Source organism: Lycium barbarum, chromosome 11, assembly GCF_019175385.1.
Source record: "Lycium barbarum isolate Lr01 chromosome 11, ASM1917538v2, whole genome shotgun sequence".
In the NCBI taxonomy this organism is placed as follows: Eukaryota; Viridiplantae; Streptophyta; class Magnoliopsida; order Solanales; family Solanaceae; genus Lycium; species Lycium barbarum.
Window position 1 is genome coordinate 5670870 of NC_083347.1, and position 27455 is coordinate 5698324.

Below are 27455 nucleotides of genomic sequence, written 5' to 3' on the forward strand. Positions count from 1 at the left end.
TTTTCAAATTCAACTAAAGATGAGATCTTACTAGTGGATGATTGGACTCCTACACAAACTGGGATACAGAGAGGCAACCTCATGTCTTCTTGTGTGTGTTTTCCTATCAACTAACGTTCAAAGTCTTGGATAGGATTGTACAATTCACTTTAAGACTTTTTTATTGTCACCTCGCTCATAAATTTAGAGGCGGTACAAGACATTTTAATTACAATTTTTGTTTGTTTATACTACTGTTGTGTCTCTTGCATTATTTCATTTTCATATCGCTTTAAATTTCTTATCCGAATCTCTTAATCTTATCTAACCGTATCTGACTTCTTTTTATGCTTTTATTGAGCCGGGGGTCTTTCGGAAACAGCCGTCCTACCTTGGTAGGAGTCAGGTCTGCGTACACTTTACCCTCCCCAGACCCTACGATGTGGGATTTCACTGGGTTGTTGTTGTTGTTATTGTTTGTTTATACTACTAATTTATAGAATAAATATGCAATTTAAGTTAATTTTATTAAGTTCTATCGAACGCGTAACTATACTACTCCCATGCTCATTACACTCCAAATACAAAGGTACTGCAAAAAAATTCCACTCTGATTAAACAAGAGCTGAAAAAGGAAGAAAGATAATTTTATGCATAATATCTTACTAGGAAATTAAAGCACCGTCAAAAAATATAATACAAAAATATGACCTACTCTGTCACTATCCTCATCCACCCTTAGGTCAATTTTAGCCATTACCGACTCCTTCACCTTTGGAATCCATTATCTAATTTTAAATCGTAGTGTAGTTATAATTACGAAAATACTCCTCCAGTCCCATTTTATTTAATGCTTGATTGAACGTGAAAGCTACAAAATAAAACTAAAATTGTAATATTTATAGTGTAAAACAAATTATAAATTTTATCTGATTGTTTTGGTTTCCAACATGGTATTCGGTACCTGATTTAAGGCCTCGACTAATTCAAATTCGCGAAAAATAAGGCTCATGAAAGAGAGAAACGCTCCCTACTAAAACAAATTCATTCTTAGGGCTCGAACCCCTGAGTCTTGGTTAAGGGCGGAGAGATCTTCTATCCTACCACAATTCTTGGTGGTTAAAAGTTGAAGAAAGATATTTGTGTGGTTATAATCACTTTATTAAAGCAAAATGAGAATATAAAGTTAAATTATTTTACACATTGCAATATTTTTTTTTACGGACTAAAAAGAAAAGTATATTATACAAACTGAGATGGATGGAGTAATAAATGTTGAGAAAAAAATAAATCATAAGGTGCTTTTCCTCAAATGACGAAAAAAACCCTTAGAACGAGCTCCTTAATATATTGCACGAATCATGCAAGGAAGGGTGAACTTGTCTTATGGCGCAATGCGTGTTGCAAAAAGTGGCATCTTAGAAAAAAAATATCTTAAGAGTATTCTACTCATAAATAATTAAATTAACGAAGAAGAAAAGAGACAACAAAATAGAAACCGAGTGATCCTAAAGGTGCTTTACAGCATATATCACTGTTTTAAAGTAAGAAAAGAACTGAGGAATATTTTGAAGTTTGAAAGTTTGAATTAAGGGTGATAACATTAATCTTTGAAAATACATATATTGAGAAATATTTTAGTTACATAAAATTATGATTCTTTCAAACCATTCAAGTTTGAACTAATTATATTAACTCAATGCATTTTGATCCCCCAGTTCAATCTATCTAAAAATTAGCCTGATATGTAGCTCAAATTAACTCATTAAAAACTTTTTAAAATATTTTAAAAAATATATTTTTATTGAATATGTTATATACAGCTATAAAAAAAAGTAATATTAGGTACTTAAATAAATTATAAATTAATTAATTAATTAAAACTTAATAAGAATTAGACTTAGATTTAATCTTTATCTCGTTTTGATTCATCTCATTTCGATCCAATAACTTTTGATTGAATCATTAACCCTTAATTTATTAACTCAATTCATATTAATCCTTCCAAATTCAATTCGACTCGCAACTTTTAACACCCCCATCTAGAAATAGGAGTAAGGTTATTGACTTGGCTCCTAAAGCACATTGTTGAAGAAGATTGCAATAATATGACACAGTAGGCTTGTTTATTCTTGTTTCCTATTGACTAAACAATCCCTTGATTGGCGCAAGTCCACAATTTTTATTTTCATAAAAATACTTAATAAACCCCACAATGGAATTTCACCTTCTCCTATTGCTTTGACTAGTTGCTAACAACATTTATTTAGTATAAATATTTAAATTAATAGTACCATAACACGACAAAACATTGACTTATATCAATGTGCTATATATGACTTTGTTAGGCGCTGATCCATGTAAATATAATACAATGGATAAAACAAATCAACGAAACCGAAAATGCAGTGTCCATATGATACAGTTCAGTAATCAAGATTCAAGATGTTACAATTCAACTTACAATATACTGAGTTAAAATCTTACTGTATATATAGTATTATTCAATTAGGCTTTCATTACCTCTAATAATTATATGAACAGATGTCTCTACTTTATATTTATCACTTGAGAAGTTTAGTATCGTTTCCTACATTTTAACATAATTACTCTTTCTGCTTTTATTTTTAAAGAAAAAAGAATTAGTACATGATTTGACGTACATGGGTCCCATTCACCTACTTATCAATGTGAAATTGAACTTTAAATTCCTTTTTTCAAAAGTAAAATTGACAGACAACTGCATACTACAAATCACTATTTTATAGCAAAAAATAAGTTTGTAAAATGTAAATACTAGTCTAGAAAATTTATACTGTAGGTTTCTCTGTGCGAAAGCCGATCTGATATAACTATGGCTTGATTCACTGGTCATACGAAATTCTCATGATGCGGACGAACTACATACATGATACAACTAGATTCACCGTTCGTCGGGAATCCTTTGCAACTCAAAATCCGAACCGTTTAGGACTAATTAATTGATTTATGAGTTAATTAGCACCTCTTATAAATGAAATCAACCGAATAATATTCCCTAACAAAGATAAATTTACTTTTAAACATCGTATCAAAGAAAACAGTTTAACTAGTAAAAAATTTGAAATATAAAAAAGAAAAAAGAGGCGGCAGGCCTTTACGCTAATGGAAATTGATTTGGATAGCGTAAAGATCCAACTCCTCCATTCCATTTGTACGACTCTTGGGAAAACTATGGAGTTAGTCAGTTGATCGGGTCATTATTTTAATATTCCTGCCCCCACCAATACCCGACCCGACCCGACCCAAAACCCAACAACTCTCATCTCATATCCTGCATATATAAATGCAGTATGAATTAGAACCAAACCCCACACACTGGTTACTTGTTCACTCTTTTCTCTTACCATTATAATCATCATCATCAGAGAACAACTCTCCATAATCTCTGACGAATCCAAAAAACAAACAAACGCGGCATTACATCACCCATTATTAATACATCCATACAGAAAATTTTGAGAATTTGCAAATACTTTTTCTGACATCGTGCTTCCTACTATCTCTTTTGCCTCAACTTGTTTACTGTCTTGACCCCATTTATCTTGGGATCATCAATTACAACACCCTCTCTCGGATCTCAATAAAAATCACTCGTACGTTGCTCTTATTCACTCTCTTCAACGTTGTTTGTCTGTTTTTTTTTTTCCTTCTCTCTTCAGTTTCCATATCTAGAAATAATATTACAGAGAAGAATTGAAGCAAAGAATGGGGAAAACTGGTAGAGATTGGGGACAGATCTATTCAATATACGGAATCGACGATTGGCACACGCCAATATTCCTACTAATCCATGCTATTTTCTTCTCTATACTTTCTCTCCTTTTCCTAATATATTTCGAACACATATGTTATTTCTTCCAACATTTCTTACCGAGTTCTAGCGCCGCCCGTTTCGCCGCCGGATTTACCGGCGCCGTTACGGCGCTATCCGCCGTGTGCCTCTTCTTCGCCGCCGGAAATATATTTTACTCTTCCGGTTCACTTCATTGGGAAATGGCACAACGTATGGTCAACGCCGTTAGTGATTGGTCTTCCGTTAAGCATGCACTTGACCTTGGCTGTGGACGTGGTATCCTCCTCAACGCTGTTGCTCTACAGTTGAAGAAATCCGGGTCGTCGGGTCGGGTTGTCGGGTTACATCCAACACCGACACGGTCTCTATCCACTCTCCGCACTGCTGGGCTTGAAGGTAAGGGTGTCAGGTTAGGCTGAATTTGGAGTGATCAAACTGAGCTGAGTTAATAAATGGGTCATTCAACCTGACCCCCCGTTGAATTCTTAGTTCCAGTTTATGTGACAGTTTTAGATTTCCAGATTCAAACAAGTTATTTTTTTACCGTAATTTTTTTATATATCTTTTAAATATTTTGAATTGTCAATTATTGTGACTTATAATACCATTAGCGTAGCTTTTAAATACATAAATTTTATTTTTAAAAATTTCTTGCTCGAATTTACATTAAAATGAAGCTGAGTGACTCTCGAAATTTAAACTGTGTCACGTAGATCGAAACAAAAGGAGTAGTATCTAATAATTTTTTTTTTCTTACTATGGATATATATAACAAGTAGGATTTTTTTTATTTTTTTTTTTTGAAAATCATTTGACAAGATTTCTTCATTTTGAGCTACATATTAGCCTAATTTTAATGGATTATGTTTGATGAGCTAATTTTGTCATTTCCACTTGAAGGTGTCCAGGAGTACGTCACGTGCCGGTCAGGTGACCCAAGAAGGCTTCCATTCAGCGATAACTACTTCGACGTGGTGGCGTCGGCGGCATTTGTGCATACAGTGGGTAAGGAGTTCGGGCAGAAGACGGCGGCAGCGGCAGCGGAGAGAATGAGGGTGTTGGGTGAGGTGGTGAGGGTGTTGAAACCAGGTGGGGTAGGGGTGGTCTGGGATCTAGTGCATGTGCCTGAGTATGTGAAGAGACTGCAAGAATTGAAGGTGGAAGATATTCGGGTTTCGGAGCGGGTCACTGCTTTTATGGTTAATAGCCACGTGGTGTCTTTTACTAAGCCAAGTCAGCATTTTGTGGGGGCCAATGAAGTTAGACTGGATTGGAGACTCAACAATCTTTGTTGACCAAACATACCTTCGTTTAATTAACAAATGGGATCCGAAGAGTATAGAGTATACGTAAATCTGGCCCGTACTTCATGGAGATAGAGAAACTATTTTCGGAAGATTCTCGGCTCAGACTGCAATGAAAGTTGCTGGAAATATATTCCCGTGAAAAAAAGGGTAATATAGGAAATATAGTAGCATATGAAAGTCAATATGGTGATAAGTTATGGGTACTGTTTTGTAAATCTTTTAGGGGCCTTTATGGCAATCTGGGGAAGCGAAGTGGAACCAGATGGAATAAATGATAAGTATAATATCTACTACAGTAGAAGATAAGAATATAGTATGGTTAGTTCAGATTTGGAAATGCAGACTGCAGAGAATGGCATGTATAGGGAATGTTATTTTCCCCATTTTAATGAGGGATGTTAAGTTTGTTCTTATTTAGCTTGTAATTTGTACATTATGTTTTTGATATATGAATCTAATTAATAGTGCTACTAGAGTTAATTAGCTTTGGTGCTGCTGCTTCTTTTTTCTTTTCCTGGTTTAATCTCTACTAGTTTATGATACAATTGAAGATTTTTCTACAGTATTAGTAGGATAATCTTGTCTGAAAATATAACAAGCTTCATGAGGCGAAATGCAAATGAAGGTGGATTATTGCTAGCCATCAGGCACATAGGATTAATAATAAGGATTATTCGTCTAATTTACTCTTTGATATTTCACACATTAATCTCTCCAATATGTGCTCGCTCTGTTAACGATAAGGATAAAATTAGAAAAATATTATTCTTTTTTAGTTTTAAAACGACAAGTATTTTAGAACAATTATATTTGACAAACATGATAAGTATACGAACGGAGGATTATTAAATACTTTCATTTGAGAAAGGCCGCTGTGATAAAACCGAAGGAGTAGGAAGTGTAGAACAATTACTTTGAACAATAGGAGTATATTTTCTATTTAAAGTTGGGGTGATTATGTGTTAGTCTATTACAAATGTTATTTTAATTACATTAAAGTTTTTCTTATAGGAGGTCAGTAAAAAATAACACATGGAATTTTCATGAAGTCATTTTTCTCTTTTCGAATTGCAAGTGGCAGATCATGTCCTTCGCAAGGTGTTTAACAAAATGGTTTAAAATATCAACAGTCAAGCTAGAATCTAAACTTTACTTTAATTTGAATATCTATTGGATAATTGTTTTGGGGTAATAAGTAAGGCTTGGAGTTGTTGGGATGTCATTATCGCTATTACAGTAGAAAAAGAAGTAACGAATGACAATTTTGAATTATGGTGGACCTGTGTGGTGCAAATCGTTACTGGTAATTTAGAACAGTACGTGAAAACAAGTTAGTTCTGAGTATTAAATTCTACTTGTCCTCTCTCTACCGGCATTTGAATAATTCTATAGTTGAAATCTTGACCTTATTATGACTTTTATGTTCATCATACTGAGCTAATTCTTGCTTAATTTGCGTAAGATCTGGACAAATAAACCAATATTGCTAAGATAGTTAAAGCTGAAAATACTAAAAATCCGATATTCTCTCTATTATTAATTAACCACTGTTTTTTTTTTTTTTCTTCTTCTGTGGATCACCCAGGCAAGTAAAGCGCTTCCTATCAAAAGCGTATTGTTTCAGAACTCGAACTCGAGACTTTTTGTTAAGAATGTAGAAATACTGGCACTCCATCATAACCCTTGATGGTTAACCGTTACTTTCTTTTAATGACTTTATAAATGTTGCGGAAATTTACACTCAGCTAATTCTCAAATGTAATCAAATCAAACTCAAACCAATTTAATAGCAAAATATATTGATTAAGGTAGTCAACCTAACACTTTTTTGCAAAAACTCAACACAAACTCGAAACTTTCACAATTTCAAACAAACCCTCTGTGCACTAAATTCTCTGCATATTGATTCATTGAGCTTATCTTGTTTGTATTAAGATTTAAAACTTGTCGTCTACTTTCAGAAATTGCTTTTATATTTGTAACAAAACACAATTATGTTGTTCCAATGCAGTCTCTTTCTAACTCGACAAATCTATTTCGTCTAAGCTAAGCTACCGTCACACGTATGTAACTAAGTTATAGATAGCCTATTTGATTGGTGGTGTATATATTTATATATATACACACATACATTGTGGTGAAAATTAGATGTTCACTAATTTGGGGATAGGCTAGTTAATTTTGTCAAATATTAAACGAAAGAAAAACATTTGTCAACAAAATTGACACAATTTCATTTTCTAGGCAAACCATGTGGATGGTGAAAAATGAACTTGAACAGCAAAGTAGGAAAAGAGAATTGGGACCTCTTTCTATAATACAATAACATGTGGTTAGGTATTTGAATAATTGGATAAAAGTTGAAAAAGATGTGAAAGAAGCTAAGAGATACAGCAATTGAGGTCCTTGTCAAGTTTCCATCCTTGACATATTAGATATTATAAGGAACATTTTTTTAGTTCAAAAGTCTTTTCTGCATTTACTCCTTTTGTAGAACTGGATCTGAATGGTAGCAATGGGTGTGTTTGGCACGAAGGAAATTCTTTTGTGAGGAGAATATTTTCCTGAAAAATAAATGGTTTTCTTATTTAGTTTCTGTTTGGTAAGTAAAAAAAAAAGTATTATCTCAAAAGTATCTGTATATAATCTAAACAGACACCATGGGGATGGGGGTGGGCGTCGGTGTGGGGAGGGACAATCAACATGAAATACTCTATATAATATGTATGGACCACATTCGACTCTCAAAATTGAATTTACATAATAAACATATATCATTATGCGAATTCATGTCAGGAAAAAAATGCATAGTTATGTAAATATAATTGCCATTTTAATAATTAGCAAACTCATTCTTGCTCGCTAATATATATTAGCAAGTTGATGTACCAGAAACAAAAATAAACAAAAATAGAACTAAGTGTCCGTCAAAAGAAAACAAGTAACAATAAAATATCGAGCTTAAAAATACTCTATATATAGTTTAAGACAACATTTGACTAGTAGACACTTGCAATTTAAAAACAGGATGGAAAGACTTTTCCCAACCTAACTGTTGATGCAAGCACAAAAGTTTATTACTCCTTTTATTCAAGTGGTATGCACGTAGGTTGCACTTGATAATGTTAATTAATATAAAAATTAAGAACATAAAATAATGAAATACATACACCTTAAAAACACATTATATAACAAAGTCAAATATTAGAGAAAAATAACCACAGAAAATTTTGATAAATTATAGTGACATGTGAAGGCAAGAGAAACGAATGACTAATGCATACATATTACACACTGGTCCTACAGCAACAAAAGAATAAAATACACCCTATATCTTTTCCTCCATAAGAAAGTTCAAAGTAATGATTTTGAATAGAGGAACTTTAATAGGCATGGCATAAAACATAAGTTCAATATAATTACTTTGTTTAGTAGCCTCTTTCCATTGGTATGTATGTTAACGAAAGTAGTAGTAATAAGTTGTAATGACAGAAAAAAGTAGATACAATTTAAATTTGTTGATCTTTACAATATAAACAAAGTAATTTTTGTATTAAAAACAAAATACAAATCACTCATGACGCTTTATAACAAATCAAAAATCGTGAGTTGGGCTAGAATTTTCATAAGACAGAGCCAAATTTCAAAATTTAAATTTTATGAATTTTGAATCGTAGGATGAGATCTCAAACGCTAGTAACTCGATTTTAAAATTTAATTCTTTGTTGAGTTCTCCCGCATGGGGATAAGTGGTCCTTGGTCTTCTTATACGGACTGGGCCAATTCTTCCCTCATGAGCTAGTTTTTGGAGTTGAGTTAGACCCAAAATTCATTTCTTTACATTCTTATACATATTCAATGAGCTTTTTAGTACATATACAGTTTTCAAACAAAATTACCAAGTTCTGCCGAACCCGTAATTCATAGCTAGGTTTGGTGGGATAAAAGGGATTTGCTAACGAAAGTTTTCATGATTTAGGTGTTTGAACTACATTCCAGAGTAGGACAATGTTTGTGCTTGTCAGCTATCACTAGAAACAGATCTGGCTTGTCTAACTTAGAATATTAGAAGACCACCAAAATTAATGTGTTGATTAAGATTTAAGACCAAACAACCTATGAAATTGATTTAAGACCAAACAACCTATGATATTTCTTCTCTCTAGTTTTGTATCGTCCATTCCAAGGATGTTTTGGACTTTTGATCCATAATGAGATCCTAATCAAAATGCTGATTTAGGATTAATTAAAATAAATAAAATAGAAGAACGAATTCAAATGCCAATTTTAATCCAAAAGTTTAAACACACTAATCATTCAGTTAAACAGGGATACTCACCTGTGAGATTACACCGGTATGTCGCATTCTTTAAGTGATGAATAAGGCAGTAGAAAGTGAACTTTGTGCGAATGCCATTACACCAAAAAAAAAAAAAAAAAAAAGGAATGAACACAGATTTGTGACAATTATCAATTGAGAAAGTTATAATTTCTAACGACGTTTCAACTATCAATATAGGCTTAGCACGTGGAAGAGTTGATGGAGACCACCTAATATATTCCTTGTTTTGCATTACATTTTACAGGAATATTTGGTTCCTTAAAATAGGGCCTAATCCAAGGTTAATGTTGGATTGGTAAACCTTTTTTGATTTCAAATTCTCTCCCTGCCTTTTCTCTTTACATTGTTTCCTTCAAGAAGAAAAAAAAGGAACTATTATTACATGATCAATTACCTTGGTTTTTTTTTTTGGGGGGGGGGGGGGGGGGGGGGGGGAGGGGGTGGGCAGAATACAGACATTATAGTTAGTTTTCCTTTCAAAGAACAACAAGGTCCTATGGTCTAGTGGTCAGGACATTGGACTCTGAATCCAGTAACCCGAGTTCAAATCTCGGTAGGACCTTTCCTCTTTTTCTTTTATAACTTTTTTTTTCTGAAGTATCTTTCTGTATCGTATTTTCATGATGACAACTCATCAGTAATTTTTTTAGATATATGATTAGGTATATTAATTGTGTATATAATATCTGCAACCTTTTATAAATTTGTTCTGTAGAAAACTAATTACGAGACGTCAAGGATAAAGAAATACTAAAAATCTGGAAGAAACGAGCAGCAAAACGAAACATTTTGATCAATAATAACTCCTGTACTAGTTTTAAGTTCTTTATATCTCGTATGGTGATTATTCACTATAGACAAACAATGATAGTTTCACTTGAGATGTTTTGCAATCTACGCCCTACGAAAATGTAGCCTTTCCCTGCTCATATTGAAGCTAATTTACTTTGGCTAGGACTTCAAATCTATCATATTTCCTTCTTGTTTTATGTGTCCAAGTATGATAAAGTTGTGAAAGTCAGTCGAAATGATCTTCACTAAGCGAAAAGTGCCAAAATAAATTGGAAAATACATGAATACCGAAAGAACATCTAGCTCAACCAAAAGGTTCGATAAGGAGGAGCACAAACACAACCAAAAACGATACAAAAAGAAAAGGATCTGTAAACCATCTGGTTATAATCCAAAAGCACAAGGCATATAGCGCAGTCGGTCAGAGCAAGCACATCATATTGTAAAACCAATCACTTTACGTCTTAATTCATCTATCTCCCGACTACTGTTCCCGTGTTCCGTGTACAAGGAAAATATCTCTCAGAATCTCTTCTATTGTACAAGCAAAAATGTTCTCTGTACATTAGGTCTACATCTTTTGACACTAAAAAAGCTCGCTCTCTCTACTGTTGCAACTTGAAAAAGAATACATATTGTACAAACACAAGCAGACTCTGAAGTTCCCAATTTAAACCGTCCACATGAAACTCATCGTGCTTTTAACGAGAAAGGACGATCAATCCAATTGTAAAGAAAGGCCAGAACGATGACCAAAGTGCTTCAGGCTGGTATACAGAAAGAAGAACTCAAAGCTGGAGGGAAGACGCACACCAAATGTGGACTAGGAGGATTGCAACAAATATTGGCCTTGTCAACATTTGGCAACCCCAACTGAGGAGGACGAACATATCCCGCAACCAGCGGCAAGCATAATACTGAAATAGTTATTCTCGATCCTGTCAAGAGTACAGAACAACATGAGTACCGGTAGAGTACATATAAGTGCACAGAAGTACTTGTAATACAAGTTGAAAGCCAGACAATGAAAAAGAGAAACATCTTGAAGAAACCTTGTTTTGAAGAAAGTGAGACATGTCCCCTTTTCCTCCCAGCAATCATCCAGTGATCTGAATTTGCATGGACCTCGTATAGAACATCATCCTTGCAAGAGCAAAAAATAAGAGGCACTTGTCATCTAAAGGAAGTTTTTGTCCCATTTTGACATTATAGTATTACAAGTTAGTTTGTACATGATGTGAGAAATTCACAAGACTAAACAGATCAAAAAAGATATACATGTGCATCAACAGCCAGGGTTCGATTTTGAATATTTACATCACTTTCCTTATATCATAATTTTGGTAGGAAAGGATAAGCTTCCTCACGAGTCTAAAGTAGATGCCAGGAAACTCGATTGAGTTATCCAGTAAGTCAGCCAGATGACTGATTAGCAGGAGAAAGGAAAAATCCCAACAGTAGAAACAGCTTTGCAGTATTGAAAGGTTGAGCAATTTTATATGGACAGATAGGATTGATCAACTAAGTTGAAAATTAAAATTGCCAATTTGCCAAAAAGAGGATTGCAGATCATCAGTACTAACATTGTTTTCAGAAGCTGAATATTCCTCTGAACTCTTTAACCTTTCAACTCTCCATCTCATGCTAACAAGCTGTCCTACTTGAAGATCAGTTGAAGAAAGAGGCAGAAAACCGACTGCAAAGCAAGGGTCAAGCACAGGTCTCTGTAAAAGCAGAGAGCTCTTGAAAATCAGACTTTGGGTCGATCCATCAGGTCCACTAGGTTCCTCAGCATTAGGGTCATGGGCACCGGCAGCTCTATTTCCCAAAATACCAAATCTAATATTTAAAATGCTCTCGGGACACGGGATCTCAGCTTCTCCTAAAAAGACCACAAAAAAGAAAAGGCGAAGAGTTAAAACTAGTGTCATGAAATATCATTAGGTGCTTCTTAAAAAGGTTCTCGGAAAAAAAATACATAGCATGTAATTTCCTCCTCCATGCAATTCAAATTAACCCCTATAAGCTGTCCAAAAAGGAATATCCCTGGCAGACTCCAGTAGATATTTGCTTTTGGTCGATGGCTAATCAGAAGCATGCAGGGAAAAATGTTGTCCAAGATTTCCCCAGTATTGCAGCAAATGTAGTGGATGATATGCCATAATTGGGCTCGCTACTATCAGCGTCAGTACATTAATAAGGATAAAATATATGTGTCTGTGAGTAAGAGGGAAAACAGGGCATACCTTTTACTGGTGCACTCCCCAGGCATATACTGAAGAGAATTCCAGCTCTAGATTTCGGAGAGATCACTAGGGGGAAGAAGCCAGAGATTGGCTTTTTATCACCATTTCTTGTGTGAGCAAAGCCTTCTTGAAGATCAAGCCAAGAGTCATGGATGGTCAATGTAGCTTGTACTTGTGATTGGAGTATCACCTAGGCAAAAGCAGGAAACAGTAACAATGAGAGAGTTGGCATTCATGCAGGTCATGCAATTTCCTGAATCTGAAATGACACAATTCCGGAAAATATAGAAGTACAGACATCAGAGACAACTGTCTGCATTTCCAGCTAGTGTAACCCAAGGGAAATCTAGCAACAGTGATCCTAACACAAAGGATGCAAATTCAGATGGCTTCTTGCATCTCCCTATGTCTTTTCTTCTCTTCAAGTCATTTATTTTTCTTCTCTATTTCTATTACATAATCCATACATCCAAAAATACTTATAAAGAACCACTGACAGCACAAATAATGACTGCTAGCCTGTAACCCCCCCCCCCCCCCCCCCCCTCCTTCCCCCACACACATACAAACCACCACCACCAAACAAAAGAGACAGAAAAGATTACCTGCAAAAGCAATTTTCCATCAGTGCTTTTGTCTGTAACTCGTGTACTTACAGAGAAGGGGTCAGTGAAGTGCACAGCAATTGTCCTGCAAAGAAGTTAGATTCCAGATTAGTCCTACTAACAAGAATATGCATAGAAAAGATTCAAAAAGTAGGAAGTATGATATGAAAAAGTGAGGAAGGTTAACCTTTCAAATATTTGGTTCCGCGACACCCCAAATTCAAGTTTCAAAGCTATTGTTCTTAATCCCTCCACTAAGTTCTGTCTCTGGGGAACAACTGCACCTGACAGATAAAGCAGGTGGTTAGGCAGTGGAAAACACAGATTTATGGAGCTGTGACTATGCTGTTTGAACCACCACTAGTTTATTAATCATCACCTGCAGGAGCTCCTTTAGGAAGTTCATCACTGGTAGCACGCACAGGAATCCACAAAACAGAAGTTATGTTGCTTGCCCAATCAGGCAGCTCAATAATTCCATCGTGACGAGACAATTGCTTTACTTCGGGACTAGCTGCAGAACTGTCATCATCTTTAGAACCTTCAGGATGGTCTGACTCATCTACGTGCCCATTCATGTGCCTCTCAATTTCAATCTTATGCGATTTTTCAATAGTCAACCCAGGACCAGTGTCTATGTGCAGAATTGCACCCTTAAGAGAGTAACTAATTGGCTTTACAATTATTCCAACCCACTGAGGTTCATTCATCAATAAAGCAGATGAAACAGCAGCAGTAAGATCAACCAGAGACCTTGGCTTGAACACCTTTCAAAAAAGTGAAAGAAATAGAGAAGGCCTTTCAGATAATCATTCTGTATAATTAATTGTAGATCATTTGCATACAAAAGAATCACTAAGAATATTTGAGGATAGAAGCGAAGGATGACACTATCCTTTTGGAATGCACATCACAACCTTCACAATTCATATTTCGTCTCTCCATTTATATGACAGATCCTTTACCTTTAAGATTGGCCTTGTTGGCTTCTCATAACTCATAAAATCGTCACTATCTGCAGGAGCACCCTTTGAAAAACTGTGAGATCTAAAACTTAGTAGACCGATTTTCCCAGTAAGAACCCCCAAAACATAAGAACCGGGTCTCTGCGGAGGTAAATTGACCATGATTGTATTTCTTCCGGGCTTTAATATCGTTGCACCAGCTCTTTTTATTGCCTGAGGAAAAAGCTCATAAAAGCTTATTGCACTAGAAGATACACTTTCTAAAAACTATTTGACGAAACGGGATAGAGTAAAACAGAATACCTTAACACCCTCATCAGTATTAGTTGTGGCTGTGAGAGTTAGACTAAGAGATTCAAGAGTAATGTCATCAGGAAATCCACTCCATACAGTAACGGAGAGTGTACCAGGATCACCATCACAAAGCTGCAGCGGTGGTCCAGGATTGCCAGAAAATGTTATCAGTGAGGACACATCTAGAGGCACAGTGTGCTCCATCTCACTATGAGCAAGACGAACAACTTCAGACTGAAATGCTTGACGTTCCTTGCTGGAGAACAATCCTTTATCCAATGAGAGCAATCTTACACATGAAGATAGATAGCCGGCTTGATCACCAAGTTCCTTTTGGCACTCGGCTAAATTGGGAAGAACCTCAGCTAAAAGATTCTGCCATCCTTCACCAGCATAAAGAGCACAAACCTTTTCATACAATTTTGCAGCAAGATCATAATTTCCATTCTTATGGAAGACAGCTGCAATTTCGCCATCAAGTACAACTCCATGCCTCTTCCACCATGAACGATGATAGTTGTTGGCAGCACCTTTTGACAGCTCCAGGTATTTTTGCTAAGATTAAAACTGATTAGAATTGCATTAAGGAATGAAGAAGATAAGAGAAAACATGACTCTACATAAACACTAAAGATTGCGTGTCAAGGTGTCCCATTCACGAGCAATTAGAAAAGATACATGCAGAACTCAAATTCAAAGTATCATGCCTATTCACAAGTAGTATACAGAACTCTATTTTTAAGTACCATTACTATTCACAGGTACGCATATAGTACTTAGAGAAGATAGGAACCTCAAATTCCTGGACAGAAGACAATGATTTCCACAGTTCTGCGTCAGAAATTGTACTCCGCAAAGCATGCTCAGCAGCAACACAAATTTCTGAAAGCCTCAAAGGTCGGCTGATTGAGCTCTCAAAGTTTCCAGGCGAAGAGTTAGTTCTTGACATTGATATCAACTGTGCTTTTGCTGGTGAAGACATTGAACCTGAGCTGTCGGCAGATGACGACAAGGTAAGAGCTCAGTCTTTGAGGTTAAAATAAAACATATGAAAATGTGAAGCCTCTTTGGGAAACTAACACTAATGTTCTAATCTAATTTTGGATTTTTTACCATATGGTAGGAAAACATCCTGTAGTCAAATGATAGGTAAGAAATCCATGAAAACGACATAGACCAGTCATCCCTTTTTATGTGCCCTGCTTTCTCTTAATGATGTATCCAGGAGATAATTCTTGAGCAAAAAAAAAGATATTGACACTCTCATGTAAACCATAGTCTTTGTCTATGCATCCATATAATTACACCTTGAAGATGTCTTTGACTAATCAACCAAAACAGTCTATTAAGCTTTATATCCTCCAGCAATTCACTCAAATTGGCACAGGTATGTTTATAAATAGCATATATTATTCACCTTACTGGTTGTTCGTGCAATATGTTGCTATTTTTGAAAATAAAGCAATTTTCAATTGCACAATAGTGATAAGTGAAGCGGAAACGTATTAAAAGTCAAGAAGGCAAAGAGATGCCGTAAGCTTGTCGCTTCCAATACCAGCAATATAGGAAAACTATCAAACTTCTTTTCTTTTCTTTTTTTTTTTCCTTTTTTTTTCACAAGAGATTATTGAACTTCTAAAATTTTGAAATCATGAGAACTGATAATCTCAAAACAGCCCAATCACCCAACCTTTATCTAGTTATGGAAATGCACTTAATAAAAAAGTACATATAACGCATTCATCTTAATCAATCTCCATTACCCATCAATTGCATTTGGTTGTCCATCAAACATTTCAAACACATTCCCAGCAGAAATAGAAGCTCTTCTGCGATTTGCTTCCCGCAAAAGTACAGATGGTTCTAGAGGTAAAGGCTTCCTCTGAATACCGAAATGCTTAACCCGCACACTTTCTTCAAACATCATCTGCAAAGAATTGTAGCCAATGGTATCAGAAGGCATTTCAATTGTAAACATAGATGCAAATGATGTCAAAAGTGATATTGGACCCATTAGTGTTGGCTAAGCAGACCTTTGAAAATTTGAAACGTGCCAAGGACCAACATGATTAATATGGAAAAGCAGGTACCCAAGAGAAAACTCAAATGTTAATGTCAGTTAGTCTATTATAAAAGTATTCACCCTGTCAATGGCACCATGAACTTAGATCAGAGGTCAGAACGTGAATTTTTTTATCTCTTCTACTTATAACTCAAGTAAATATTAGCTATTTGTGTACAACAACGATCTGCCAAACCTCTTAACTTTTTTAGTTGCTTACTTTTCAGTTTGTATATGTCAGTGGGTTGCCTATACGCTACATATTCCTTCCTACGCTTATCTTTTACCCTACAGAATGAGTCCTAACTGTTTTTAAAAACGTCTGACAATTGATTAGAAGGGAGGACTTTTACTTTACGAATCACACACCCATTTATATGCATCTACTTTCATTAACTTAGCAGTTGCCATTCTTTTGTATTCTTAAAATTTTCAGTTGGGTAATCGCTATAGGAGAAAACCAGCTCTTTTCATGCATTCTCCACACCCCAAAAGAATGGTATGCTTTCAGGTGGAATGCTTTTCTGACTTCTCTTCCATGACCACAAGTAAAAACACACCTTTTCTTTCACAAGCACCTCGGATGAAGCATCGGGAGGAAGAGAAGGCCAAACTCCTGGCTTAGGCCAAGGCAGCATGCTAAGTGCGGCACTGCTCAAAAGAGTGAAAATATACATGAGCTTTCCGTAAATTAAACAACTTTTACTGTATGACTAGGATTATCCTCCAGTAGGATGGTTGATTAAAAATAAATGCCCCAATACAAGAAAAAGGTGTTGTAACGAGCAAGCAGCACAAGTACCTGTTCACAGGACTTCTTTCAATATATAATCCATAACCAATTAAATATGCCAGCCGCATGAACTGCCATAATCATTACAAGCTTCAACGGAAGGCACAGAGTAATTTGTTATAAGTAAAGCTAAAGAAACCACAAAAGAATCAAGAATCAAAATTATTTGAAAAATGTGCAAAATGACAGCCCTTCAAAGCTACATGCACATGACCAGCATTTCAAAAACTAATTAAATATGCCAGCTGCATGAACTGCCACAACCATTACAAGCTTCAATGGAAGGCACAGAGTAATTTGTTACAAGTAAAGCTAAAGAAACAACAAATGAATCAAGAATCAAAATTATTTGAAAAATTGTGCAAAATGACAGCCCTTCAAAGCTACATGCACATGACCAGCATCTCAAAACTCATCAGACAATAAACCTCACTTAGGATGGTCAAGATTAAGGTAAGTCTTCAGTAGATGCATTTGACTACATCAGATGATACCTCTCAGGCATAGCTTAATTTACCTTAGTACGACATAAAGAATAAAGGTCCCCCTGAACACGGTAAAACTCTTTCTCAATGTCAGGAGCCACTTGTCCATCTTTGTATTGAGAAGCAGTTGCAGTGATTAAAGCCAAGGAAGCGGTTATAACCCATACTTCACGCGTGCAGAAGGGCAATATACTCTGGAACAACAGAAGCGCATATGAAAAATTAATTAATCAACTACACGTCAATCCCAAAATAGATGGAGCTATATGAATCGTTTATATATATAATATATTCCACTCCATTCAGACCATACTGGCAATTAAGCTGTCTTTTAAAGCAAAGGATTGAAATGAAAAATAAAAAGGAGAATATAAAATTACAAAAACAATTCAATCCTCTCAGGTAATAGAAATAATGAAGCAGTTAAAAAAAAAATCATTACCTCATGAAGTGCCAACGCCTTTGAGAAGCTAATAATAAAAGAATGCCCCCTTGATGCTACTTCAAATGGACGGGTCAGCTTAAAGAGAAGCTGCAGGTATTAGTGGAAAAATAAATCTTGATTAAACATCATCAGACAAATGCTTAAGATAATATAAGTGCTAAAGTGCTAGCAAAAGTGATCCTTCTTTATTCTTTTTTTTTTTTTATAATTATTGTTTGTTGAGTTCTAGGGGGTTGAACTTATGAGCATGATACAATCTTTCAGAACGCAGTACCTTTCTATCCCAATTAGTTCTTGAACATACAGATGACAGAATAGTAGCCAAATAAAGGTATTTCAATAGCTGCAAAGAATAAGTCATAAATGTGACACGTGGATGAGAAATCTTTGATCATTTCTCATTTTCTCATTTCCACAACTTGGAGGCTAAGTTTGGCCCCTATAAAAGGAGGGCATTTCTCTCCAGTTGAAGAGACACCAAACAATTTGAAGTGCTTCTCTTTCTCTCTGTCTTCTTCTCTTCTTTTAGAGTATTATTGTAAGAGAGTTGGGTGTTGGGAAATACTTGAGTGAACCCTTCTTTTGGAGTGATTTTGTAAGGTTATTCTCTTGGGATACTTTTGGGGTAAATAGAGTATTTACTCTAGTTTTGTACTCTCTATTGTACTCTTGTTGATATAGTGAAATTGCTCCTCTCCGCTTATGGACGTGCGTCACACTGACCGAACCATGTTAAATTTGTGCCTCATTTATTTGCTTTACTTGCCGTTATTATCAACTTACTATTGTCTTTGTTATGGCCATTATAACATTGTTTGGCTAAATTCCGCATTACCCGGGTTCCCGATCCTAACACTTTTTTTGTACAAGGAAAAGATATTGTGACAAAATGCTTATTGCTCCTAAGATTAACAAACACATTTTCTCAAAGTTGAGCACTAAATGCTCTTTGCAAAGGTGCAGATGAAAAACGATGACATCAAAGAGTTGATGTTACCTCATAATTCAGAACTTATTCTCATCAGATATATGAGGTATCTGAGAAGTTCTATAATTTTTCGACCTACACACATTTACTTAAGTATTATAAGGATCATCGCATTATCATGTTGTGGGACCATAGACAGCTTTATTATGTTCTGGGACCACGCAGAAGTACAAGGCAGACAGAAGAAGTATCAAAAGATCATGTAACAGATAATAATCCATCCACGGTTGAAGTGATAAATTCCCTAGCAGGTTAATCAGCTGAGCTTCCTCTTCTCATTTTTATGACCCTCTTTGATAATGCACGTTATGGATTAGGAATGAGCAAATTGATTTCACTTGCTAGGGTTGCAAGTGCAACTATCACAGTGCCAAACATTACATTTTGAAGTATTACTAGAAATTGCGCTTGAGTTCCTTTTACCTTTGTTGTGAGCAACTTTTTTTGGCATGTCCCGAAAGAGAGGATGGTGAATGCAAAGGAACACTGCAGTATTTTTCCTTCGACTGAACAAGAAAAGATTCTTATCTTATCCAAAACTAGCCTATATTAATCATAGGTCTTGCCATACTCACCTTTGATTGACATGCAAATAGATACTGCCTGAAGTCAAATTCCCTAAATGAATCATCCTGAACAATCTGGTTAAGGGCTTTTTTTCCTGGGTTGAGCAATGCAGCCTGATCATCACCGCTGTCCATTCCTCCAAAGTCCCTATGTTTCACTATTCAATAGTGACATGTGAAGATCAGGTCAGTTATCAGGTTTAGCATCTTCATAACCAGAAATCAGACAATTGGAGCAAATCAAGTTAGCCAAATAGTACACTGAAAGCATAATAGATATTAACACAGGATATCACAGTGGTTTCTGGTGTTCCAAACAAGAAAGAAAAGCAACTGATGATCTTGTGTCATCAAATTAAATTTATTGAGCAATGTAATCTTTCACACCAAACTTCATAGTACAAAGTACCAGTATAAATCAGAATGCTCATTAATTAAAAAAGTATCTACTGTCAAAAGAACTACTGGGGCAGAATCAATTGTAATATAGTAAGGATTGTCTGCCAGCATCTTGGGTCCAATGACCTGTGAAGAGCATTAGTATTGTAGGACATAATTTGACACATATACATAGGTCTGACCAACGCCACAGAGAATATAGAGAACCCTAAAGAGATATTTGAGAATATCTCATGGAAAAAAATCCCTTGATCAGGCAATCTGTTTCAGACTTTGATAAACAGACATGTACTACAAGCACTAGCACATGGTGGAGATAGGCTTCTCTCAGTTGATAATGTTGTATTTTATTGAGAAAAAAGGTCACCTACCAAAGGTTAGAGTAAAATTAGCAATTAAACACAAAAGCTCTTCAATTACACCAATCACCAGACACTTCTCCAACTAACGAACAAGCATCAAATGGAAGAAATGAAGAGTCGAAAACTAGCTAGCATATTCTTGTAAATTGTGCCAAAAGGACCTTTCTTTTCTAGATAAAATTGAAATGTTTTAACCGACATATTGAAATAAAGAGACTGTGTCTATGCTACGCAAATATGCTCACACGCCCCCATCCTTTGACTCGGACAAGTAATTGAAATTGTTGATCAGAATTCCCTAATCTACTCAATATTTGAAAAATAGAAGAAAAGAACTAATAGCGAAGAAACTAAGTTGAAACAGAAACGCTCTTAACTGACCAAAAGAAGAAAACAAGGTGAAATAGAGGGTGTGTTTGGTATGAATGAAAACACTTTCTTATTTTCCCATGTTTGGTTGGTCTAAATATTTTGGAGAACACTTTCTCTAGGAAAACAAGTTCCTTAAAAATGAGGAAAGTGACCTCCCTAGTGGAAGTAGGCCAAACAAGTTCCATAGTGGCATATCAAGCTCATTGTCTCCTCTCCCCAATCCTCACCCCTTGAACATCTCACCCCCCCGCCACCCCCACTACCCCCACTCCCCACCCCATCCCACCCGCATAGTGTTTTTTGGATTCCATATAAATGCTCTTGCACAATATTTTTTGCTAACCAAACACTAGAAAATAAGTAAGAAATCCAATTATTTTCCATGAAAAACATTTTCCTTCATACCAATCACACCCAGAAATGCTACTTCTTTTGAAATACGGTAGCATAATAAGAAAGGAGGCAAACTAGTAAAGATGGCTAAGTAAAGAGGTCAAAAGCAAACAAGGAGGGTGATTATGTTTTCAACAATAAATTTAAACAATTAACATTGATCCATCTTGAAGATGAAGAGGAAAATACAAAAGAGTCAGCCATTAAGGACCTGTTTCCAAGTAGCAGAGTTCTAGCTCGTCATATTCACGTAATGCGTCTTCATGGAGATGAGCAATCTCAAACATAAAAGCCAGGCTTTCCTGTTAATTGAGAGGGAAATTGTTACTGAAAATCCATAGAACATGGTTCCTCTTGACAAAATCTAATGTTGAGCAATAAACGTAATAGTTTGAGGCAACTCCACATAGCATAATATAATCACTTGGATTATCAAAAGCTAACCTACTAACTGATATAAAGCATAAAGCTACCTCATTGCTACCAAGAAAGTAAAATAATCTGCATGAGAAGATATATTGCACTAAAATGTGTTCCCAAACAGGATTTGCTAATCTCTAAAAAACATGTGTAGATTGTTAAAGATTGAAACTTTCCTATATCCATGAGAGTAGGCACTAGCATATGAAAATCCTGCTAATGACGAAGAAACAATTTTAACCATTACTTGGTATATTTTTCGACATTACTACCTTCAAAATGAAGAAGTTACAGAAGTTCCACACAGGCATGAAGCGCTGTTCACTGAGCTTCCGTATTTCCTCTTCATAAAACTGAATGCGCCTATCAAGTGTATTTCTGATGCATTCCATGATCTTGGCTTCCAAGTCATCCCAGAAATTTGTATCAGGTCCATTAATGTCTAGTTTGCAACATCTATACGAAGCATATATCAAAGTAGGTTAGAGAGAGAATTTATTTCAGGTTTTACAATCCAGGTTATTTTAGGAAAGAAAAAATACTAGTTGGATTATCGGAAACAGCCTCTCTACCACACAAAGGTAGGGGTAAGATTTGCATACATCTTCGCCTCCCCAGACCCCACTTGTGGGATTACACTGGGTATGTTGTTAAAAAATACTAGTTGGGTACAGCTCTGTCTCCTCTCAAGACTATTACATCTCTCTGATTTCAAGTAATTTTAACATGTCATCAAAGTAGATGCTTTAACTGGATGAATACCATAGAGATATGAACATACTAATGTAACTCAAGACAGATAATGGAATAGACCACATGCAGTGAAAGTTGGCAGCATGACAACCTGTCAAATGAAAGGTAACTTAGTGCCAAAATCCATGAGAGGAAGACTGGTAATTATCCAATTAGCCTTCTTATTAGAACCATAAGATAACTCTCCTTCATGATGATATTCAGAAAGCAGATGCACTGATGGTTTCTATTGACTGCAAGAAGTAAGAACTAAGATTGAGATGTGGGGTACGATCCTTGTACCTCTCATAAGATGCGCTAATGGTTTCTGTAAGCATGCAATAAAATATTCTTTTAAATATTTCCCATTTAGTCAATTTCTTTTGGAAACAGAGAAAATTCAGGACTTGCATAAAATTTGAGATGTGTGGGTGGCACTGAATCAGCACACTTATTAATTGCATCAGAACTCATATAATTTGCAGCAGGGGAACACCTTTCTCTCTTCTTGGAGCTAAAATCAACTTCAAGTTTAGCATATACTTTTTTTGCCATCTTGGTGGCCTGATCATTGTGAGATGCTGCTTTAGACACGAACACGATGAACCACTCCCGTTCATCATTTTGAACTATTAACTTTAGGCGTGGCTTGAGAATAGTCTTAAACTCATCAAGATCCTAACAAGAAAAAAACAAAAGAATCATCAACTTTTACTGTATACAAAAAAAAAACTATCTTCAAAATAAAAGAAGCAGAAGTAGAAAAAATATCAGACGTTAATTAAGCAGTTTAAGCGAGAAGAGGCTGTCAAAAAAAAAAAAAAACTTGACTTATCAAAATAAAAACAACTCAAAGGACCATCAAAAGTTGGAAACACCACGGTAAAAGCACTTCAGGGTTGTCCCTTAACTGCCAATTTTTCCCTCACTGAAGAGGCCAAAGTTTTTTTATGCATAGCTGGAACTTGTTGTCTACTTCAATTCCTTCTACAACGGATGAATGCTGAAATATAAGCAGCTAACTTAAATGTAAGATCATGTTGTCTGCCACCGGGGAAAAACTTCCATCATGAATTTTTTTATGCGAGCTTGTAGCACCTCAACTATTCCACCAGGTACCTGCTACCTCCTACCAGCACAAGTACCGGATAACTCCGTCCACCAAAGTTTAGGTAGATGGGAAGAAATCATGTAGTGTGTTTTGTCTCTGCTGGGATTTGAACCTAAAGCCATCATGGTTCTCCCCTGACCACTATGTCACAACCTTGGGTGCATTATCAGTTATAATGCTTGAAATTTATAAAGTTAGACAATTGCATAGATTAAGATAAGTACAGGGTTTTTTTTTTTTTTTTTTGATAGGAAAGATAAGTACATGTTATTTTCTCTACATAACATCTTTTTTTCTGATCAGTTGCAATACACATCATCTTCTCTCTAAATTCTAAACTGCATCTTTTATTGTAACAACTCATTCAAGGCCTTTATATATTGAAGAACGATGCCAAGATAGAATATTCAACTTTAAGAAGTCAAGTACGCTTGCTACCTCACAAGAGACAAGAACCACAGTGGCGTATGGCTCTCGGAACCAAAATAATGATTGCTCTTGAGGAAATCGACTACGAAGTCTTGAATCTGTTGTTAATATGTATTCAGCTGGCAGTTCATCCACAAGCACCGGATTACGGGTCTTGTTATTTAGAAAAGCTCTCTTGAATGGCAAATGGTCTTCGAACCCCTTCTTTACAAGGGGCCATAAATCACTGACATCTTCAACTGCAAAGTAATTTACAGGAAAAATGAAGTTCAGCTACTGGACCGTACAAGATAATGCACAAAAGTAAAAAAGTTACAAGACAAACTAGTCATAGTACAGCTCTCATATTATGTGCTTTTATGTCTACTGATGTCTCACAGAGCTCCAAATTAAGGTTATACTCTAGCAGTACTAGTAGAGGCAAAATGGGCACAGGATATTAGTAGTAACATGTCTCCCCTTCAAAAGAAAAGGAGAGAGGTTACTTATTCAAGTACAGGTACTAGATTTTGATAGAGTACATAGGAATAGCACAACTAGAGACAATTTTCTAGGCAGCTCAGACATATTTGATGCAAAGTTCAAACTATTAGAAAGTTAGAAACTAAATATAATATAAAGGTACAATAAATTACAGCATCAAAGTCGGGAAATTTAACAACCTGCTATAGAATCTCCCTTCAAACAAAGGCCCTCACATGAGCCTGAAGTAGACAAGTCAAGAATAACAGCAACTACCAAACTTACCGCCTTAGTAAATAGACACGTTATACCTTTTCAATCTCCGAAGTGACCATAACTTCAGTAATGCGGCACTATTCTGGACAACAACAGACTTACGACACACAGTTGTACAACTTAATTCAAACACACTCATACAACAACAACAACATACCCAGTGTAATCCCACAAGCGGGGTCTGGGGAGGTTAGGATGTACGCAGACCTTACCTCTACCTTTGCAGGGTAGAGAGCCTGTTTCTGATAGATCCTTGGCTCAAAAGGACGTAGTTAATGCAGGATTGCAAAAAAAATAAGACAACAAAATATCAAGATACAAAACAGACGGCGCAACATAGTGAATTCAAACGCACTCATATGCAAGGAAAATAACGTAATAACCAATCAACTAATACTCAGTACTCAATCATAAGCTAGTTTGGTTCTGCTATATAAATTCTCTAAGATCCATTTAGCCAATTCACATTTCAATACTACATAATTCGTCATTTAAGGTAAACTAGGAGTTGTCAAAAACTACATGCTCCCTAAATCTCACTCAATCCTGGACCTAATATTAAGTGTAACTACAAAAACTGAGCCTTAATCGAAGACCAGTGTTTTAAAAGGCGTTTTTGGGGCGAGCCCTGGGAAGGGCGTACCAAAAATGCCCCGGGGCAATGGGTCGGGGCGAAAGTCCCAAAAGGCGTACGCCCAGCAATTCGGGGCGTGTGCCCGGGCGCTTGGGGCGAGTTTTTTTTGTTGGGGCGTTTTGGGGCTTAAGCCCAGGAAACTTCTTCAAACTAAAACGAAATTTGTTAAATAAGTCCTTAGTATAATGCCCAAATTCTCAAAAGTCAACATGTAATTACTCAAATGTTTTAAAAAGGACCTGAAACATTAAATTTAAAAGTCAAGACCTTTTTTTATTGCTAGAATGCCTAATATATGTTCTTTTCCAATTATTTATCTTGTCTTCTACTATCTCAAAAAAGTAACGAGTAGTCACTTGTACTTGTAAGTAGCGTATAATAGATTGTTCTAATTAGTTTTTTTGTGGGGGTGGAGCGCATATATATATCACTTATTTATAGTTTTCTTCAATTTTTTACGCTATTTCACCTATTTAAAAGTATCTATTATAATTATATCATTTTATAAAATACTAAAAATTAAAACCCCATGGGGCTTACGCCTCACTGAGGCAGACGTAAAATGACCCGCCTTACGCCCTCGCCTTTTAAAACACCGTCGAAGACTAGTTAACATCACCTATTTAGATCCTTTACCTCCATTGTGTTCCACCATTAGCTAACTTTACATTGATTTCAATAGATCACATGAAAAAAATCGCAGGTTTAATCAAGTTCTATAATTAGGTCTTAAATTGGTCGTCTACATCAGTCATATAACTAATAGCATTTCAAAGTAATTTCGAAGACTAATTAGCATCACCTATTTAGATTCTTTGCCTCCATTTTGTTCCGCTATTATCTAACTTTACATTAATTTCGATAGATTACAAGGAAAACATTTATTTTTAGGTTAAATAAGCACTGCTAAATCAAGTTCTACAATTTCGTGTTAAATTGGCTGTCTATATTAGTAGCATTTCAAAGTGATTTAGAAGACTAGTTAGCATCACCTATTTAGATCCTTTGCCTCCATTTTGTTCCACTAACTTTATATTATTTTCGATAAATTACAAGATAAAAACATTTATTTTAGGTTAAAATAGCATTGCTAAATTCTGCAATTTCATCTTAAATTGGTTTTGTCTATATTTAGTAGCATTTCAAAGTGATCTAAAACTAGGAAACAGTGATCCATCACATTGCTAATATAGTTGTGGAACTATAATTCAAATTACAATACTAATTAAACAAATAAATGAAATTGCAAATGAAGGTAGGGTTTACCGGCAATGACGACATGATCGCAAGTAGTTTTAATACTTTGGAACTGAGCTAAGAAGTTCGCCATTACCGATCTGCATAAATCGCCTCTTTATGATTCGCTAATCTGTAATTACTGGATTGATTCAGCCGAATGGAGGGGAATTTAGGGGCTAAAGTTGAGATTTTGGGAGGGTGTTGTGTCTCAGTGAAGTTTTTAACTGCTCACTGTGGACACTGATTTCCGCTACTCAGTAGATTTGCTCCATATTCCCATTTTGGGACTTTACCTCTATGTTTTACCCCCTTTTGTCAATTTGGCTATTTTGGCTATTCTCTTAATTCATTTTTTTTTTTTTTGAAAAATAGTACTATAAAAAAATGCTCTTAAACTATTGGGCGAATGGTCATTGCAAAGGATTATTTCACCAGGGTAAAATAGTAATTGCATAGGATAAAGGGGGAGAATGTCTACTATTCAAAGTTAACAGACGAGTGTAATTTTTTAAAGAAAAGTTGCATTTTCACCCTAAACTATTTTACGTCCCTGCCTTTGCTTTTTGGCGCAAAAAATATCCCTACTATTAGTTAAATGGAACCAATATGCTCTTGAATTATTTGAAATAAAGCAAGCATGCTCGCTAATAGGGTTGGGCGTTCGGTCGGTTCGGTTTCACAAATTTTGTTCGATTTTTCGGTTTGTAAAAAATGGAAACCGAAACCGAACTGAAATAACTTTGGTTCAGTTCGATTTTTGCTAATTCGGTTCGATTTATTCAGTTCGGTGTCTTCGGTTTAGATATGGAAAGTTTCCCACGACCACAAGTAGGAAGTCTAGAGCGATGTTTGCTAAGCTCACAGGAAATGGGAAACAATACTAGACTGCTAGTACATTTGATAGAGGCAAGGAAATCATAGG

The 27455-nt window shown here is 35.7% G+C and overlaps 2 protein-coding genes and 1 non-coding gene across 4 annotated transcripts; 2 read left to right on the forward strand and 1 right to left on the reverse strand.

Moving 5' to 3' along the window:
• Positions 1–3288: 3288 nt before the first annotated feature.
• On the forward strand, positions 3289–5604 carry LOC132616992 (uncharacterized). The gene is made up of 2 exons (XM_060331829.1): positions 3289–4210; positions 4715–5604. The coding sequence occupies exons 1-2, from the start codon at positions 3727–3729 to the stop codon at positions 5107–5109; spliced, it is 879 nt and encodes a 292-aa protein (XP_060187812.1). The 5' UTR covers positions 3289–3726; the 3' UTR covers positions 5110–5604.
• Positions 5605–9953: 4349 nt separating this feature from the next.
• On the forward strand, positions 9954–10025 carry TRNAQ-CUG (transfer RNA glutamine (anticodon CUG)). The gene has a single exon. It is a non-coding gene; the product is annotated as a tRNA-Gln (tRNA).
• A 598-nt stretch (positions 10026–10623) lies between these two features.
• Positions 10624–26846, reverse strand: LOC132619341 (trafficking protein particle complex II-specific subunit 130 homolog). Of its 2 annotated transcripts, none has more exons than XM_060334276.1 (21): positions 26561–26846; positions 23932–24161; positions 22879–23060; positions 21923–22106; positions 21442–21532; positions 19714–19862; positions 18148–18237; positions 17738–17899; positions 17230–17291; positions 16988–17078; positions 16129–16292; positions 15159–15357; positions 14375–14920; positions 14072–14284; positions 13486–13873; positions 13294–13384; positions 13107–13191; positions 12502–12691; positions 11839–12137; positions 11308–11398; positions 10624–11193 (listed from the first exon to the last, which is right to left on the reverse strand). In XM_060334276.1, the coding sequence occupies exons 1-21, from the start codon at positions 26622–26624 to the stop codon at positions 11018–11020; spliced, it is 3747 nt and encodes a 1248-aa protein (XP_060190259.1). In that variant the 5' UTR covers positions 26625–26846; the 3' UTR covers positions 10624–11017. The 2 variants fall into 2 exon arrangements, with proteins under 2 accessions (XP_060190259.1, XP_060190258.1); XM_060334275.1 differs by having other exon boundaries at positions 13294–13390; positions 26561–26843.
• Between the last annotated feature and the right edge of the window lie 609 nt (positions 26847–27455).

Excerpts from the sequence above, each read along its gene's own strand:
- LOC132616992 (XM_060331829.1), top strand. The coding sequence starts at position 3,727 with ATGGGGAAAACTGGTAGAGATTGGGGACAGATCTATTCAATATACGGA. Across the intron at positions 4,211-4,714 it reads CCGCACTGCTGGGCTTGAAG|GTGTCCAGGAGTACGTCACG; the intron begins GTAAGGGTGTCA and ends TTCCACTTGAAG.
- LOC132619341 (XM_060334275.1), bottom strand. The coding sequence starts at position 26,624 with ATGGCGAACTTCTTAGCTCAGTTCCAAAGTATTAAAACTACTTGCGAT. Across the intron at positions 16,293-16,987 it reads AGGTGCTTGTGAAAGAAAAG|ATGATGTTTGAAGAAAGTGT; the intron begins GTGTGTTTTTAC and ends AATTCTTTGCAG. Across the intron at positions 11,399-11,838 it reads ATTCAGCTTCTGAAAACAAT|GATGATGTTCTATACGAGGT; the intron begins GTTAGTACTGAT and ends TGCTCTTGCAAG.